This window comes from Lipotes vexillifer, unplaced genomic scaffold (genome assembly GCF_000442215.2).
Source record: "Lipotes vexillifer unplaced genomic scaffold, Lipotes_vexillifer_v1.1 scaffold1106, whole genome shotgun sequence".
In the NCBI taxonomy this organism is placed as follows: Eukaryota; Metazoa; Chordata; class Mammalia; order Artiodactyla; family Lipotidae; genus Lipotes; species Lipotes vexillifer.
Window position 1 is genome coordinate 1718398 of NW_006776601.1, and position 16749 is coordinate 1735146.

General features: G+C 38.9%; 1 protein-coding gene across 2 annotated transcripts in view; it reads left to right on the forward strand.

Annotated features, from left to right (window-relative positions):
- The first annotated feature begins 5644 nt into the window (after positions 1-5644).
- The window catches only part of GPR156 (G protein-coupled receptor 156), a 61410-nt gene continuing 50305 nt past the window's right edge, over positions 5645-16749 (forward strand). For both annotated transcript variants that reach the window (XM_007450514.1, XM_007450515.1), the window contains exons 1-2: positions 5645-5750; positions 5966-6102. In XM_007450514.1, coding sequence (XP_007450576.1) covers positions 5655-5750; positions 5966-6102 — 233 coding nt within the window. In that variant the 5' untranslated portion in view covers positions 5645-5654. The remainder of the gene's footprint in view (positions 5751-5965; positions 6103-16749) is intronic.

The following is a 16749-nucleotide window of genomic DNA, read 5'->3' on the forward strand; positions in this document are numbered from 1 at the left end:
GGGTGGCTATTTCCTTTCCCACGTTAGGGAAGTTTTTGTCTATCATCTCTTCAAATATTTTCTCGGGTCCTTTCTCTCTCTCTTCTCCTTCTGGGACCCCTATAATGCAAATGTTGTTGCGTTTAATGTTGTCCCAGAGGTCGCTTAGGCTGTCTTCGTTTCTTTTCATTCTTATTTTCTTTATTCTGTTCCATGGCTGTGAATTCCACCATTCTGTCTTCCAGGTCACTTATCTGTTCTTCTTTTTTTTTTTTAATTTTTTAAAATCTTTTCTTCTGCCTCAGTTATTCTGCTATTGATTCCTTCTAGAATATTTTTCATTTCAGTTATTGTATTGTTCATCTCTGTTTGTTTGTTCTTTAATTCTTCTAGGTGTTTGTGTTTTAGTTCTTCTAGGTCTTTGTTAAACATTTCTTGCATCTTCTTGATCTTTGCCTCCATTCTTTTTCCGAGGTCCTGGATCATCTTCACTATCGTTATTCTGAATTCTTTTTCTGGAAGGTTGCCTATCTCCACTGCATTTAGGTGTTTTTCTGGGGTTTTATCTTGTTCCTTCATCTGGCATATAGCCCTCTGCCTTTTCATCTTGTCTGTCTTTCTGTGGATGTGGTTTTTGTTCCACAGGCTGCAGGATTGTAGTTCTTCTTGCTTCTGCTGTCTCCCCTCTGGTGGATCACCAATATTTTATTTTTGGAGTGTCTAATCTATATTTTTAATTTTGTAATTGCATTTTAATCTCTAGAATTCTGTTTGGGTTTTTAAAATATATTCTCCATTTCTCCTTTCATTTTGTTTATGTTCTGTTTTATATCTTTGAGCATATTTATAATAGTTGTCTTAAAGTCCTCATGTGGGCTTCCCTGCTGGCGCTAGTGGTTGAGAGTCCGCCTGCCGATGCAGGGGACACGGGCTCGTGCCCTGGTCCAGGAAGATCCCACATGCCGTGGAGCGGCTGGGGTGAGCCATGGCCGCTGAGCCTGCGCGTCCGGAGCCTGTGCTCTGAAACGGGAGAGGCCACAACAGTGAGAGGCCCGCGTACCGCAAAAAAAAAAAAAAAAAAAGGCCTCGTGCCAATTATATTATTTCTGTTATTTCTGTATTTTTTTTCTATTTTTTGGCTGCACTGCACAGGGTGCAGGATCCTAATTCCCTGACCAGGGATCAAATCTGTGCCCCCTGCCGTGGAAGTGCGGCTTCCTAACCTCTGGACTGTCAGGGAAGCCCCTCTGTATGTTTTTATTGAATTTTTAAAGTGTATTGTTATAGGTCTTATTTCTTACTTCTTTGCATGCCTGGTAATTTTTTATTGATGATGGACATTTTGAATTTTATGTTGTTGAGTACTGGCTCTTGTATTCCTTGAACCAACATTGTATTTTGTTCTGGAATGCAGTTAAGTTTTTTGTGGATCAATCTGATCCTTTTAAGGCTTACTTTTGAGCATTATTAGGGAAGGTCCAGAGTAGTTTCTAGTCTAGGGTTTATTTAGTCCCATTTTTTTCTGAGAATTGTATCCAATGTCCTGTATATTATGAGGTCTCTCCACTCTGGCTGGTGGGAACACAAAGTATTCCCAACCCTGTGTGAACTCCAGGAAATGTTCAGCTACTGCCTACCAGTGGTTATTTCTTTCACTTCAAGTAGTTACCTCTCACTCATGCCTAGATCAATACCCAGAAAAAGACTGAGAGGATCCCCTGCAGGTTTCCAAAGCACTCTCTTTCTTGGTATCTCCGTCTTCTTCGTTACTCTGCCTCACAAATTTGTTTGCCTGATGTCCCTAAAGTGCAATCTATTCTCCTTACCTCAGCAAGACTTCTAGGCTCTCTTTGGGTTTCCCTCCTTGTGCTGTAGCCTGGGAACTGTCTTCAGGCAGTAACTTGGGATCAATTATTGTCACTGGAAGGATATGTTTATTTATTTATATTTCACTCTATATCTGTCAGTCAATTGTAGGTTCACCTCATTTGTTTTCCAAAGTCCTGTGAAATCTGTTATCCAATATCTGGTAAGAGTTGCTTTGTATATTTTGTCTGGTTTTCGACGTGTTTACAGCAGGACGGCAATTCCCATAGCAGTTAATTCTTCATGAACAGAAGCAGAAGTTGTACCAACTACAAAACAAATTTTTAAAAGACAGTAATTGTAGGACTAGTTTTTCAGTAGCCAGAAATAATGTGTAGAAAGAATAGGGTAGACTTTTGTGGAAAGATATGGGGCTGTTGAGAGTTGTGAACCTGTAAAGGACCATCTTGCTCTTTGGAACATTGTAGTTGATGCAGTATCTGTTTTGCTGATCCTAATCACTGGGCAGGATTCTGTCAAATAAATTGTAAGCCCTACCATTTCATCTTCTTGGGCCTACTACTGTCTGTGGACTAGACAGTTTACCTCTATAGACTTTGGTGGGGGCGGGAATTGCTCTTGGAGGAGCCTGGCAGACCTTTCTCTTTGTGCCTTGGCCTCTGTATCTATCTTATGGTCAAATGCCTCACTATTATCCCCTCTGACACATTACTTCCCACCCACTTTCCCAATCACTCAATACTTTTTGAAATCATTCAACTCTGTCCTCTCAATAACTAAGCCATTCATTGTTTCACCACTCCTTCATGTGTGAATCTCTGTAAATGTGTGCTAATGTTATAATTGAATGCCTGCCCCGTGGAAGAGCCTAGTATCATTGTTTATAAAGTTCTTACACTGGATATCCATGGACTGGAGGGGTGCCTAGCATTCAAAGTTCCATGCCAGTTGAGTTCAGTCTGTCCAAGGTGACCTTTAGAATCTACTCAGAAATTTATGTTCAGCTGGACAATCCTATCATGTTCACAGAATCTCCCAAAGATGATTTGGGCTTAAGGTTGTTAGCCCTTCTGAGATCCACAGCGTTGACCAGGGTTTCTCTACCTTAGCATTACTGACGTTTGGGGCTGGATAAGTCTTTGTTATTTGGACCATTCTGTGAAAAGTAGGATGTTTAACAGCATCCCTGGCCTCTACCTACCACATATCAGTAGCACCTTCCTCTCAGTTTTGACAACCACAATGTGTCCAGACACTGCCAAATGTCCTCTGGATGTGCAAAATTCCCCCAGTTGAGAGTTACTGATATAGACATACTGTTGTGGGCCACACTCCAGAGATCCCATAGATGTGAAGTTCTGGGAACTAAACATGAAGAAACCTAACAGGCCATTGGTGTCTTCTTGGGGTGAGGTCAGTCCAGGGTGTCTGCCCCATGCAGGGTATTAACTGGGTATTAACATTGACCTTTCAGTTAAACTCCTGGATTTGAGTCCCGCCTCTGCAGATTTGGAGCAAGATTCTCCACTTTTCTGCTCTTCAGTTTTCTTATGTGAAAACGAGGAGATGTCTTGTTTACCTCACATGACACAGTTGTGAGAACAAAATGAGGTTTTATGTATATACACACACACATCTATATGATGTAAGGATACACAGACAGGGACTTAATAATGGTTTAAATGTAAGTGTACTTATTTGCCAGTATGATTAAAAGGGCAATATAGGAAAAATATATTTTTCAATCCATCACATAGTCCTCCCTGTGGCTTCCAGTATTGCTCTATGCTAGAAAGCACAATAGGGGATGTCTAACTTTTAAGAAAAAAATATTATCTTTTTAGCAATTAAATTTTCAACTAAATTAAGATGCAAATAGTCAGATTTTTATATTTACTCCTTAATTTTGCATTCAGTAATCTGATCAGACTTCACAAGAATTTAAATGTCTTGACAGGAGGTAGTGGCTTTTAGTTCTCTTGGGATTTCATTGTAATGAGCCTGGTAAATAATTCAGGGCGATATGAGAGGCCAATATATGGGCAGCACCTGGTGCTATATTGTTCATGTCTAAGCGTGCAGAATCCAAAGATGGCATTCTACACCAGTCACTATTGTTCTGGCTTAAACACAAGTCCTGTATTCAGTGGCCATTGGAATAATAATAATTGATTTTTTTTCCTCTTCCAAGTTTCCTCCATAATAAAAGAAAACTGTGCTAAGCTGTTTCAGAAACACAAAGCAGAAGTGGCATCCTTTTTTAAATTCCCACTGGTAAAATTTCAAATCTGTTTCTCTGTTATGGGATAGATTGCTTCAAAGTATTGGGGACATGTCTGCCTTTTCTGCTGGAGTTAATTTAAGCCTCTCTACTTTTGAGCATTTCTACTTTTGTTCTGCAAGGTAGAGCTTTTTTTTTTTTTTTTTTTTAAATTTATTTATTTATTTTAGGCTGTGTTGGGTCTTCGTTTCTGTGCGAGGGCTTTCTCCAGTTGTGGCGAGTGGGGCCACTCTTCATAGCGGTGCGCGGGCCTCTCACTGTCACGGCCTCTCCCGTTGTGGAGCACAGGCTCCAGACGCGCAGGCTCAGTAGTTGTGGCTCATGGGCCTAGTTGCTTCGTGGCATATGGGATCCTCCCAGACCAGGGCTCGAACTCATGTTCCCTGCATTAGCAGGCAGATTCTCAGCCACTGCGCCACCAGGGAAGCCCTGCAAGGTAGAGCTTTTTTTTAGATCACAGTATTCATATTGCAATCACCTTCTGAGAGAAATAACACCATCCTCTGGCCACTTGCTCACTCTGTGGGAATTCTTAGAACCCGCAGTTTCTCTCCCTATTACCTGAGTAGCCTATCCCACTTCTAGTAGTCTAACAGTTAAAAAATAAACAAACAGAAAACTCTTGGCAAAGGGCTTGCATATCCTTTTGAGATTCCAGCTGACTGGGCATAGAATGTTCCTCCCTTCACTGAGCTAACAGGAGTGAACAGGACCAACCAACAGACAATGTATGCAGACAGTATGGGGCACCTGAGCCTACCACCACCCAGGATCAGACAGAGCTTAATCCCTAAGTTGCATAGAAAGATCTTTGAAGGGCAGGGGGGTTGCCACTAGGGAAAAAAAGAAGATGGGTTCACATATTGAAACTAAAATTCTTGTAGTGCTGGACCATAAAAGGGATCAGAAGAGGGACTGTAGAGCTGTATATCTATAAATTGTTAGGTGTGCTTTGTCTTTGTTTTTAAAGTATTGTTTATTAAAGAGGTTTTGAAATATATTTATTTAAATATATACTATATTTTAAACCTTTGTTATATATAATGTATATAACTACATATAATAAAAATATATAGTTAAAATGTGTAAAATATTTTAAACCTCTGTAATAAGCCATTTACATATATGTGTGTGTTTGTGTTTATTTGTGTGTGTTATATATAAGTAACATTTGTTTGTTAACAGGCTTAATTGCTTTCTTCTCCTTTGAGACCTGTGTGAGAGTACTTGGAGCAGCGACTGCCATCTGGTGGCAAGCCAGAATCATCGCAGTGTGTGACTTCATGGTTACTAAGATGCCCACTCTTGACTCACATGGTCTGCACTGGCAGCAGGGGACGAGGAGAGCCTGGAGGGTGTCTGATGAAGGAGCTTAGTGAAATAACTCTCCACTTTCACCAGAATGGATTGTTCGTCCCAGATTCTGCACCAGGAGCCAGCTTCAAAATGGCACCTCTGAAGAAAAGATTTGAGTTGCTTTTCTGTTTTACTCAAAGATCTTCTGGTTATCTACTGGTGGGTAACCAAGACTGTGAATAAGCACATACCAAGAGGGGCATATGATGACATGGAGCCTGAAATAAACTGCTCTGAATTGTGTGATGGTTTTCCTGGCCAGGAGCTGGAGCGGAGACCCCTTCATGATCTCTGCAGGACAACAATTGTAAGTGAGCAGCCATGGGGTGTCAGGGCTGCTTAGATGTACACGTTATTGTTATTATTGTTGATGATGGTAGTGGTGGTGGAGGGGGGAGAAGTACGAGGAGGAAATGCTTATGCAGGACATTATGTCCCAGCTCTGGAGGTGATGGGGGCAGTTCATGTTTGATCTATAGAAGAGCCTTCGTTCCTAACAGCTTCTCTTCATTCTCTTCTCAGACCTCTTCCCACCACAGCAGTAAGACCATTTCTTCATTATCTCCTGCCCTCTTGGGTGTTGTTTGGACTTTCCTCAGCTGTGGACTTCTGCTGATAGCCTTCTTTCTTGGCTTTACAATTCGCTGCAGGAAGAACAGGTAAGCAGGCCCATGCCTAGTTTCTCATATCTCGTTGCCTGAAACATGAAACCCAGAGTGTTAGTGTCATTTTGGCACCACGAGCTGCTGGCTGGTATCAGCAAAGCTTGTGTTCTACTGTGGCATTAAACTATGTGAGAAGCTGTCCCTGAAGGAGGCCTGGCCTTTCAGTACAATTCCCTCTTGAGAAGGAGAGAGGTCTGGCCCACTCTTGTGCTAACTACTACAAGGATATCCAAAGAAGAGAATGAAGAGTCTCTCCTCATAAAGGATGGTGAGATCTTTCCGAGAAGATGAGGTATTTGTATTAAAAATAGAGAGCACGTAGAGAAATATTCCAAAGCAACATTAAAGTTTATGGCAGCACAATTGGAACCAGTCTGGGTAAGCTAAGGTTTCCGTAAAAATAGTGAATCCCCACTACCTGGCTATTCTGCTAGACAATTGTGACTGGTTGGAAAGTCACTGGCTCATCCAGGTAAGGGCGTATGGCACTCAGGACTGACAAAAGAAACAAAGTGATGGCTTTTTTCTGAAGGGACTTGCAGAATCTTTCCTTCAGTGGTATCCAGTCCTTCCCTCAAGGCCCACCCCATCTCTCCCACTCTGTGCCGTCCTCCTGCCCCAGCTATCCCAGGCTCCCTCCTGAGAAGCCCTGCTCCAGCCTTCTCTCCCTGGTCTACAGGTGATTTCTGGATGGAGCCCATGTCAGATTTCAACAACCCCCTCAGAGATGCTAAACTCGCCTGTCCCCACAGCAGCCTGACATTTTGTGGCGATTAAGTGTATTATGCTCCGTTGCCTGGGTTTGGCACTCAGATGAGGGTCAGTCAGTTGGATTTGTCTGCAGGCATTTTGGGGTGCCACTGGCCATCTGAGGCTTGGAGGACATGGAACTGTTAGGCAGCAGTGGCTTGATCTGCTGGGTCAACCTCAGCATGGCAGTGAGGAGTGGCACTTGGCCCTGGGTGCACCCCTGAAGCTTCCCCAGCCACTTTTCATTCTGTTCCTCAAATACACTAAGCCCACTCCCATCTTAAGGCCTTTGATTTACCGTCACTTTACAGTTCCCACTGCCTGACAGTCTTTTCCAGATCGTCCCATGACTAGTTCCTTCTCATCTGATAGGTCTTGTCTCAAATGTCATCTCTTCAGGGAGGATTTCCCTGATCATCCTATCTAAGGTAGTGTCTCTACAGAATGGCCACCCAACCCCCTATGTCTCATGCCGTATCCCATCACCCTGTTTTATTTTCTTCATAGCAAGTATCACTCTCTGATAATACCATATTTATTGATTTACCTGTTTATTGTCTGCATCCCCCACCAGAATGTAAAGTCTGTGAACACAAGGACCTTGTCTGTCATGCTCACCACTGTTTCCAGCATTTAGAACAGACTGGAACATAGTAAGTGCTCAGTAAATATGTTTTCAGTGATCCTGGGAGTAAGGAGATTTAAATCCCAGCAGTAGCTGCTGCCAAGAAAATGACTAGGAAAATCACACATTCCAAGGTTAGAAAACTACAGAGTATACTATTTTCAGTTATAACACATTTCTATGATGCAAGTTAGTACCCAATTGGCAAATAAGAAAATAATATCATTGGTTCATATGTAATTTTTTCCCCAGCTAATCAATAGTTTGAAGCATCCAGGGGCAAGCTTTCTTACAGTTAAAGAAGGAAGCCTTAAGCTAAGAATACTATGATAGCAGTGCAAGCAGTAGCTGGTTTAATGGCTTCAAGAACTGGTATTCTACCTACAGTGTGACCTTATCTGATGAAGTTGCAGGAGTAGGTGAAGACATGAAGAAGACATTTCCCTCGTATTTAAAAACAATTGATTGCTGAAGAAAACACAGATCCAAATTAGATTTTGATGACAATGTTATCTATTGGAGGTGAATGCCCTTAAGGACCTATGTCTTGCAGATTTAAGGCTGTAAGAATCAGCTGTGATCCTGGGTACAAGTGGTAGTGGACATTTACTGAGTACTAGTATTTTAATTGAGATAATTATTATTTTTTATTAGTATTCTGGTTACAAAGTTAAATGTGTTTCATATGTTATGGCCCCACATTATTTTTCCCGTAAGCCATTACTTTTATCCACAATTTTGTAGAATGAGAGGTTTTTTTTAAAAGCATTTATATGTCTGAACACTTGTAAACAGTGTTATAGTAGAAGCACCTATATTTGTTTCATTCTACTAAAGACTTTGTTCCCTGTCTTGCTTGCAGCAGGAGCATGACTTGGCATAAAAAATAACATATTAAGAGGCACTGTGAGTAAAAACACATTTTGCAGTTAAGTAGCTTACAAGGTCAGACAAGGAAACATAAAATAACCCAGTTTCAAAAGTGCTTTCTTAAATAGTAAAATTTGTTCAAAGGTGCAGCATCACAGTTAGATGCCTCATTTCACTCCAGTTCTGTGGTCTCTAAATTTGTGACTGTGACTCTGTGTGTGCACACACATGCATGCATGTGCCAGAGTAAGGAAAACATTTTAATAAAATAAAAATAATGTAGCAATGTTCAAGTTCAGTCCCCAATACTGCATTTTTGATAACATTTTAAAATGTAGTCTACAAGGGAAAATCAGTAAAGATACAGAAGACTTAAACAACTCCATCAACCAACTTGACCTAATTGACATTTGTATAATCCTACACCCAACAGCAGCAGAATACACATTCTTTTCAAGTACACACAGAACATTTACCAAGATAGATCATCTTCTGGGCCATAGAGAAGATCTTATTAAATTTAAAAGGATGCACATTATACAAAGTATGTTCTCTGACCAGAATGGAATTAAATTAGAAATCCATAACAGAGAGATCTCTGGAAAATTCTGAAATATTTGGAAACTAAATAGAACACTTTAAAGTAACCCACGGTCAAAGAAGAAATCAGAAGGGAAACTAGAAAGTATTTTCAACTGAATGAAGGTGAAAACACAATATATCAAAAATTTTTGGATGCCATTAAAGCAGTACTTCAGGGGAAATTAGAGCACTAAACTCCATATTATAAAGAAGAAAGATCCACCTTACAAAACAGAAAACAAGAGCAGATGAGTCCCCAAATAAACAGAAGAAAGGAATAATAAAAATCAAAGTGGAAACTTATAAAATGAAAAACAGAAAAGCAACAGATATAAATAGCAAAACCAAAAACTTTATGAAGATCAATAAGATTGACCAACTTCTAGACCAAGTGACCAGGAAAAAAAAAAGAGAATATATAACTACCCAAGTAAGGGAGAGAGAGCTGTCATCACTAAAGATTCTATAAATATTAGAAGGAAAATAAGTTGATATCATGAACAACTTTGGTAGGCAGTCTCTAAAGTATTCTCCAATAAGTCCTACCTCCTGGTAGTCACAATATTGTGAAATCTCTTCTTGAGTATGGGCTAGACTGACTGATTTGCTTATTAGTCACTTGGGATAAGGTTACAAAAAGACTATGGCTTCCAACTTGGATCCCTCTCACTCTTTCACTCACTCACTCTGAGGGATGCCTCCTTCCATTTTGTGAGCTGCCCTGCAGAGAGGCCCACATGGCCAGGAGCTGATGTTTCCAGTCTGTGGCCATCAAGGACCTGAGGCTTATTAACAGCCATGTCAGTGAGCTTCAACATAGATCTTCTGAGTCCTGCTAAGAGCAGTGTGAATAAGCTTGGAAGCAGATTTTCCCCCAGTCGAGCCTTGGAGGACTGCAGTCATGGCTCACCAAGGGGTATACTTGTGAGAGACCCCGAGCCAGAGGCACCCTCTGCTAAACTGTGCCTGTATTGTAGAAATGTTACTAGTTCTACACAAAGTCTTCTAAGAAACTGAAAATAAGGAAGCATTTCCTAACTTACTCTAATGAGTTAGGAAACAAAGAATTTAGAAGAGAAAAAAACTATAGGCTCATGAACATAGATCCAAAATTCTAAACAAAATTTTAACAAATTGAGTACAACCAATATCAAAAGGATAATTCATCATGACAAAGTGAAGTTTATTCCAGGAATGCAAAGTTGTTTTAACATCCATATATCAATCAATATAATACACCATGTTTACCAGCTAAAAAAGAAAACCATATGATCACAATCAATATAATACACCATGTTTACCAGCTAAAAAAGAAAACCATATGATCATCTTAATAGGCATAGAAAGAGCATTTGACAAGGTTCAACATCCATTCCTGATAAAATCTCAACAAAGTAAAATAGAAAAGAACTCCCTACCATTTTTTTAAACATCTTTATTGGAGTATAATTGCTTTACAATGGTGTGTTAGTTTCTGCTTTATAACAAAGTGAATCAGTTATACATATACATATGTTCCCATATCTCTTCCCTCTTGCGTCTCCCTCCCTCCCACCCTCCCTATCCCACCCCTCTAGGTGGTCACAAAGCACCGAGCTGATCTCCCTGTGCTATGCGGCTGCTTCCCACTAGCTATCTATTTTATGTTTGGTGTGCGTTGGTGGTATAGTGGTGAGCATAGCTGCCTTCCCTACCATTTTTTTTTTTTTGTGGTATGCGGGCCTCTCACCGTTGTGGCCTCTCCCGTTGCGGAGCACAGGCTCCGGACGCGCAGGCTCAGCGGCCATGGCTCACGGGCCCAGCCGCTCCGCGGCACGTGGGATCTTCCCGGACCGGGGCACGAACCCGTGTCCCCTGCATCAGCAGGCGGACTCTCAACCACTGAGCCACCAGGGAAGCCCCTTCTCTACCATTTTTAATGGTAGAAGACTAAATGCTTTCCCATTGTGACCAGAAGCAAGATGTCCGCTCTCACCAGTTCTATTCAACAGTGAAGGTTTTAGCCAATGCAAAGAGAAATAAAAGTCACCTAACTTAGAAAGGAAGAACTAAAATGGCTTACCTTCAGGTCACCTGATCATCTATATAGAAAATGCAATGGAATCTATTTTTTAAAAAAAACAATTAGAAGTAATAAATTAGTTTAACAAGTTTGCAGTGTACAAGATCAATGTACAAAACTCAACTGTATTTCTATATAGTAAAAACAATTGAAAAGTGAAATTAAAAGTAATGCCATTTACAGTAGCATAAAAAATATGAAATATTTAGGGATAAATCTAACAAACAATGTGAAATACTTGTGCACTGAAAACTGCAAAACATTGCTGAGAGATATTAAAGAAATTCTAAATAAATGGAGTCATATTGTGTTCATGGGTTAGAAGACTCAATATTGTTAATTCTCCCCTTATTGATCTATAGACTAAACCCAATCACAATCACAGTTCAGCTGGCCTTTTTTTTTGTATAAATTGACAAGCTGGTTCTGTGATTCACATGGAAATATGAAGCACCTAGAAAAGCCAAAACAACTTTAGAGAGGAATAAAGTTGGAGGACTAGGACCACCTGAATTCAAGATGTTACAAAGCTACAGTAATGAAGACAGTTTGGTATTGGGTAAAGATAGACATATACATCAACAGAACAGATAGAATCCAGAAATAAACCTATGCGTATATGGGAAACTGCTTTTCAACAAAGGTGCAAAGGCAATTCAGTGGAGAAGGGACAGTCAGTCTTTTCAACAAATGGTGCTGGAACAATTGGATACCCATATGCAGAAGTGAACTTTGATCTACATCTTGTGCCATATTTAGAAATTAACTGAAAATGGATCATAGACCTATCTAATAAATCTAAAAAAATCTAAAACTGTAAAACTTCTGAAAGAAAGCATAGTATAACAATTTTGTGACCTTATAATAAGCAAAGATTTATTAGGTACAACAATAAAAGTAAAATCCATAAAACAAAGCATTGATGAGTTGAATTTCATCAAAATTAGAAGCATCTTCTCTTCTAAAGAGAAACTTAAGAAAATGAAAAGAAAGCCACATACTGGAAGAAAATATCTGCAAGTCATGTATCTGATAAATAACTTGTATCCAGAATATATAAATAATACTAAAAATTGATAATAAAAGAAGCAATCCAACAACAACAAAAAAATGAGTGAAAGGTTTGAACAGACACTTCACCACAGAAGATATATGGATGGCAAATAAACATGTGAAAAGATAGTCAACACCGTTCGTCATAGGGAAATGCATATTAAAACCACAATGAAATACCACTACACACCTATTAGAATGGTTGAAATTTTAAAAGACTGGCTAAATTGGCATATACTGCTGGTGGGAATGTAATATGGTACAACCACTTTGGAAAACAGCCTGAATGTTTCTTTAAAAGTTCAACATATGGCTACCATATGATCCAGTCATTCTTCTCTCAGGTTTTTACCCAGAGAAATTAAGCTATATGTATACCATACTTGTATACCATGTTCATAACAGCTTTATTTGTAATAGCCCAAAACTGCAAATAACAAATATCCATCAACAAGTGAATGGATAAACAAGTTTTGGTATATCCATACAATGAAATACTACTCAACATTAAAATAATTATTAATATTTGGAACAACATGGATGGATATCAAAATAATTATGCTGAGTGAAGGAAGACAGGCAAAAAAGATTGTATACTATATAATACCAATTATACAAATTCTAGAAAATTAATCTATTGTTAACTAATCTGTAGTGATAGAGATCAGATGAATGGTTGCCTGCAGGTCGGGGGTAACACAGAAGAGCAGGAAGGAGGGATGACCAAGGGGCATGTGGAAACTTTTGGGGGGTGATGGTTCATTACCTTCATTGTGGCGAATATTTCACAGGTATATACATATATCAAAACTTAATATATCATATAATCTTCAAAAATCATACAGTTTATTTTATGTCAGTTACACTCAATAAAGCTATTAAAAATGTAGTCCATAAATATTCTTATTTTTCTGAGAAGGTTCTCATGAGTGAAAAAGTATACCATATTCCAAAGGGCCCTGCTAGGTAACCTAAAACCCATCTGTGAAGTGTGCTAGGTATTAATGACTGATATGGGAGAATGCACTCTTTTTTCCTAGATTCCTCATGCAGTTTAATAAGGACCAAATTAACTCTTGGAGCAAAGTAGACCTTTCATGTCAAAAGGGAGGCTCTCCTGGTGCCTCCTCTGAAATGCACAAAACAAGGGCAATGTCATAAGTTTTGCATGAAGATAAACTTGTTCAATTAAAGGACTATCTTTTATTCTAAGACCTTATCTCACTGTCATTTGTGATAATGATTTAGATGGTACTTATTTACATATTGTTACTTCTCAGAATTGAAAGTAGCATTCCCACAATAATCCCTGGGGTTTTACTACCTGGGAAATCAAAAAGTTTGAGTAATAAGAATTGTGTAGGGGGGGCTTCCCTGGTGGCGCAGTGGTTAAGAATCTGCCTGCCAGTGCAGGGGACACATGTTCAAGCCCTGGTCCGGGAAGATCCCACATGCCGTGGAGCAACTAAGCCCGTGTGCCACAACTACTGAGCCTGTGCTCTAGAGCCCGTGAGCCACAACTGCCAAGCCCGTGTGCCACAGCTACTGAAGCCCATGCACCTAGAGCCTGTGCTCCGCAGCAAGAGAAGCCACCACAATGAGAAGCCTGCGTACTGCAACGAAGAGTAGCCCCCATTCACCACCACAGAGAAAGCCTGCATGCAGCAATGAAGACCCAGTGCAGCCAAAAATAAATAAATAATAAATAAATTAATTTAAAAAAAAGAATTGTGTAGGGTATGAGGTTTTGCCCTACTTATAAGTTCACAACCTAGCCTGTTACTGTTTTATGCTAGCAAAAGACACAAGACTCTTGGGTCAGAAACAAAGTACTTCATTACTCATGGTAGAAAGCAGTAGTCAGAGCTTCATGTTGGGTTTGTGCTGGTTCCCATGCCATCAGTCCCATGGGGATGATGCAGGGCCCATGATGGATGATACTTGCACACACAGGGGGCTACCACTAAAGGAAAGGAACCTAAGCCTGGGGAATTCATCACTTTTATAGTGAGTCGTAACAAGCCTATTCTTTGTCTGGGGGGTGGGGTATGTTACCTCATCCCTCAAGGTCGCTCACTGCAAACACAGCCCTGAGAAATGATCTAGTTAAGGAGCAGTCAGGGCCTTGCCTGTGGCCATACCCAGCAAGAATGTATTTCTGTGGTGCCAGTTGTAACTTCTCATTTTTCATTTCTGATTTTATTGATTTGGGCCCTCTCTCCTTTTTCTTGATGAGTCTGGCTGAAGGTTTATCAATTTTGTTTGTCTTTTCAAAGAACGAGCTGTTAGTTTCATTGATCTTTTCTATTGTTTTCCAGTCCATATTTCATTTATTTCTGCTATGATCTTTATGATTTTTTTCCTTCTACTAACTTTGGGTTTTGTTTGTTCTTCTTTAGGTATGAGGTTAGGTTGTTTATTGGAGATTTTTTGTTGTTTCCTAAAGTAGCTTGCATCGCTATAAACTTCCCTCTTAGAACTGCTTTTTCTGCATCCCATAGTTTTTGGATTGTTGTGCTTTTATTTTCTTTTGTCTTCAGATTTTTTAAAAATTTCTTCTTTGATTTCTTCAGTGATCCATTGGTTGTTTAGTAGTGTATTGTTTAGATTCCACATGTTTATGTTTTTTGCAGTTATTTTCTTGTAATTGATTTCTAGTCTCATAGTATTGTGGTCAGAAAAGATGCTTGATATGGTTTCAGTTTTCTTAAATTTCCCGAGACTTGTTTTGTGGCCTAGCAAATGATCTATCCTGGAGAATATTCCATGTGCACTTGAAAAGAATGTGTATTCTGCTGCTTTGGGATGGAATGTTTTATTATATATATAAATATAAAGTTTTTTATGTGTGCTCCTATGTTGAGCACATATGTATTTAGAATTGCTATATCTTCTTGGATCAATCCCTTGATTACTATGTAATGACCTCCTTTGCTTCTTGCTACAGTTTTTGCTTTAACGTCTATTTTGTCTCATATAAGTATTGCTGCCCCAGCTTTTGTTTGATTTCCATTTGCATGGAGTATTCTTTTTTCCATCCCCTTGCTTTTAGTTTTGTGTGTCTTTAGATCTGAAGTGAGTCTCTTGTAGGCAGCATATATATGGGTGGTGTTTTTGTATCCATTCAGCCAGTCTGTGTCTTTTGATTGGATCATTTTTTTTAACATCTTTATTGGAGTATAATTGCTTTACAATGGTGTGTTAGTTTCTGCTTTATAACAAAGTGAATCAACTACACATATACATATATCCCCATATCTCCTCCCTCTTGCATCTCCCTCCCACCCTCCCTATCCCACCCCTCTAGGTGGACACAAAGCACCAAGCTGATCTCCCTGTGCTATGTGGCTTGATTGGATCATTTAGTCCATTTTCCTTTAAAGTATTGATAGGTATGTACTTATTGCCATTTTGTTAACTGTTTTGGGGTTTTTTTAGTTCTTTTTTGTTCCTTTTTTCTTTTGTTCTCTTCCCTTTTGATTTGAAGACTATCTTTAGTGTTATGTTTGGATTTCTTTCCCTTTTTGAGACAAAGACCACGTATTTTATGATTCTATTTATTAAAATGCTTAGAATAGACAAATCTATATAGAAAGAAAGTAGGTTAGTGGTTACCTATGGCTAGGGAAAAGCAAATTAATACTATGAGCTATACACCAAATGACTTAAATTTTTAAAGATAATGTTAAGATAAAGATGCAAAACTGTGAAATTCTTGTCTGCTCATGGTGAGAGTGCAAATTGGTACAACCACTTTGGAAAGTGATTTGGTATATATTCTTTTTTTATCCTGTGAAAATTTTTTTTCTCCCAGGTTTATTGAGATATAATTGACATATAACACTATATAAGTTGAAGGTTTACCGCATTATGATTTGTTACATACATCATGAAATGATTATCACAATAAGTTTAGTGACCATCCATCATCTTATATAGATACAAAATTAAAGAAATAGAAAAAAACTTTTTCCTTGTGATGAGAACTCTTAGGAGTCACTCTATTAACAGCTTTCATATGTAACATACAGCAGTGTTAATTATATTTACCATGTTGTACATTACATCCCTAGTACTTATTTTTCTTATATGGCATATTTTCTAAAATTAAAAATTCATATACCTTGTGATCCAGCAAATCCACTTCTAAATTATTCCCATGAGAAATGTATGCACATTTATACCAAAAGTTGTATAAAGAATATTCACACTAGCATTATTTGTAGTCACCCCAACTGTCCTTTAATAGTAAAAGGAATAAATAAGTTATGGTACATTCTTGCAATGAAATACTATTCACAGTGAAAATGAACAAGTTATTAACACCCAGAAACATGGTCAAATCTCACAAACAAATTTTAAAAGCTAGCCACAAAAGAACATGTACTGTATGCTTCCCCTTAAATACAGTTTAAAAGCAGGCATAACTAAAGTATAGTGTGAAAAGTCAAGCTAGTGAAAAAAAAAGTCAAGATAGTGGTGTACCTTTAGGGAGGAAGGAAAGGGTAGTAATTATGAGTGGAGGTTTTGAGGTATTGAAATGTTCTTTTTCTTGACTTGGATGATAGTTACATAGATGTTTTCTTGGTAATAATTCACTGAGCTAAACATTTATAATTTGTGCACTTAAAAAATACCTTTCCTGGGCTTCCCTGGTGGCGCAGTGCTTGAGAGTCCGCCTGCCGATGCAGGAGACGCG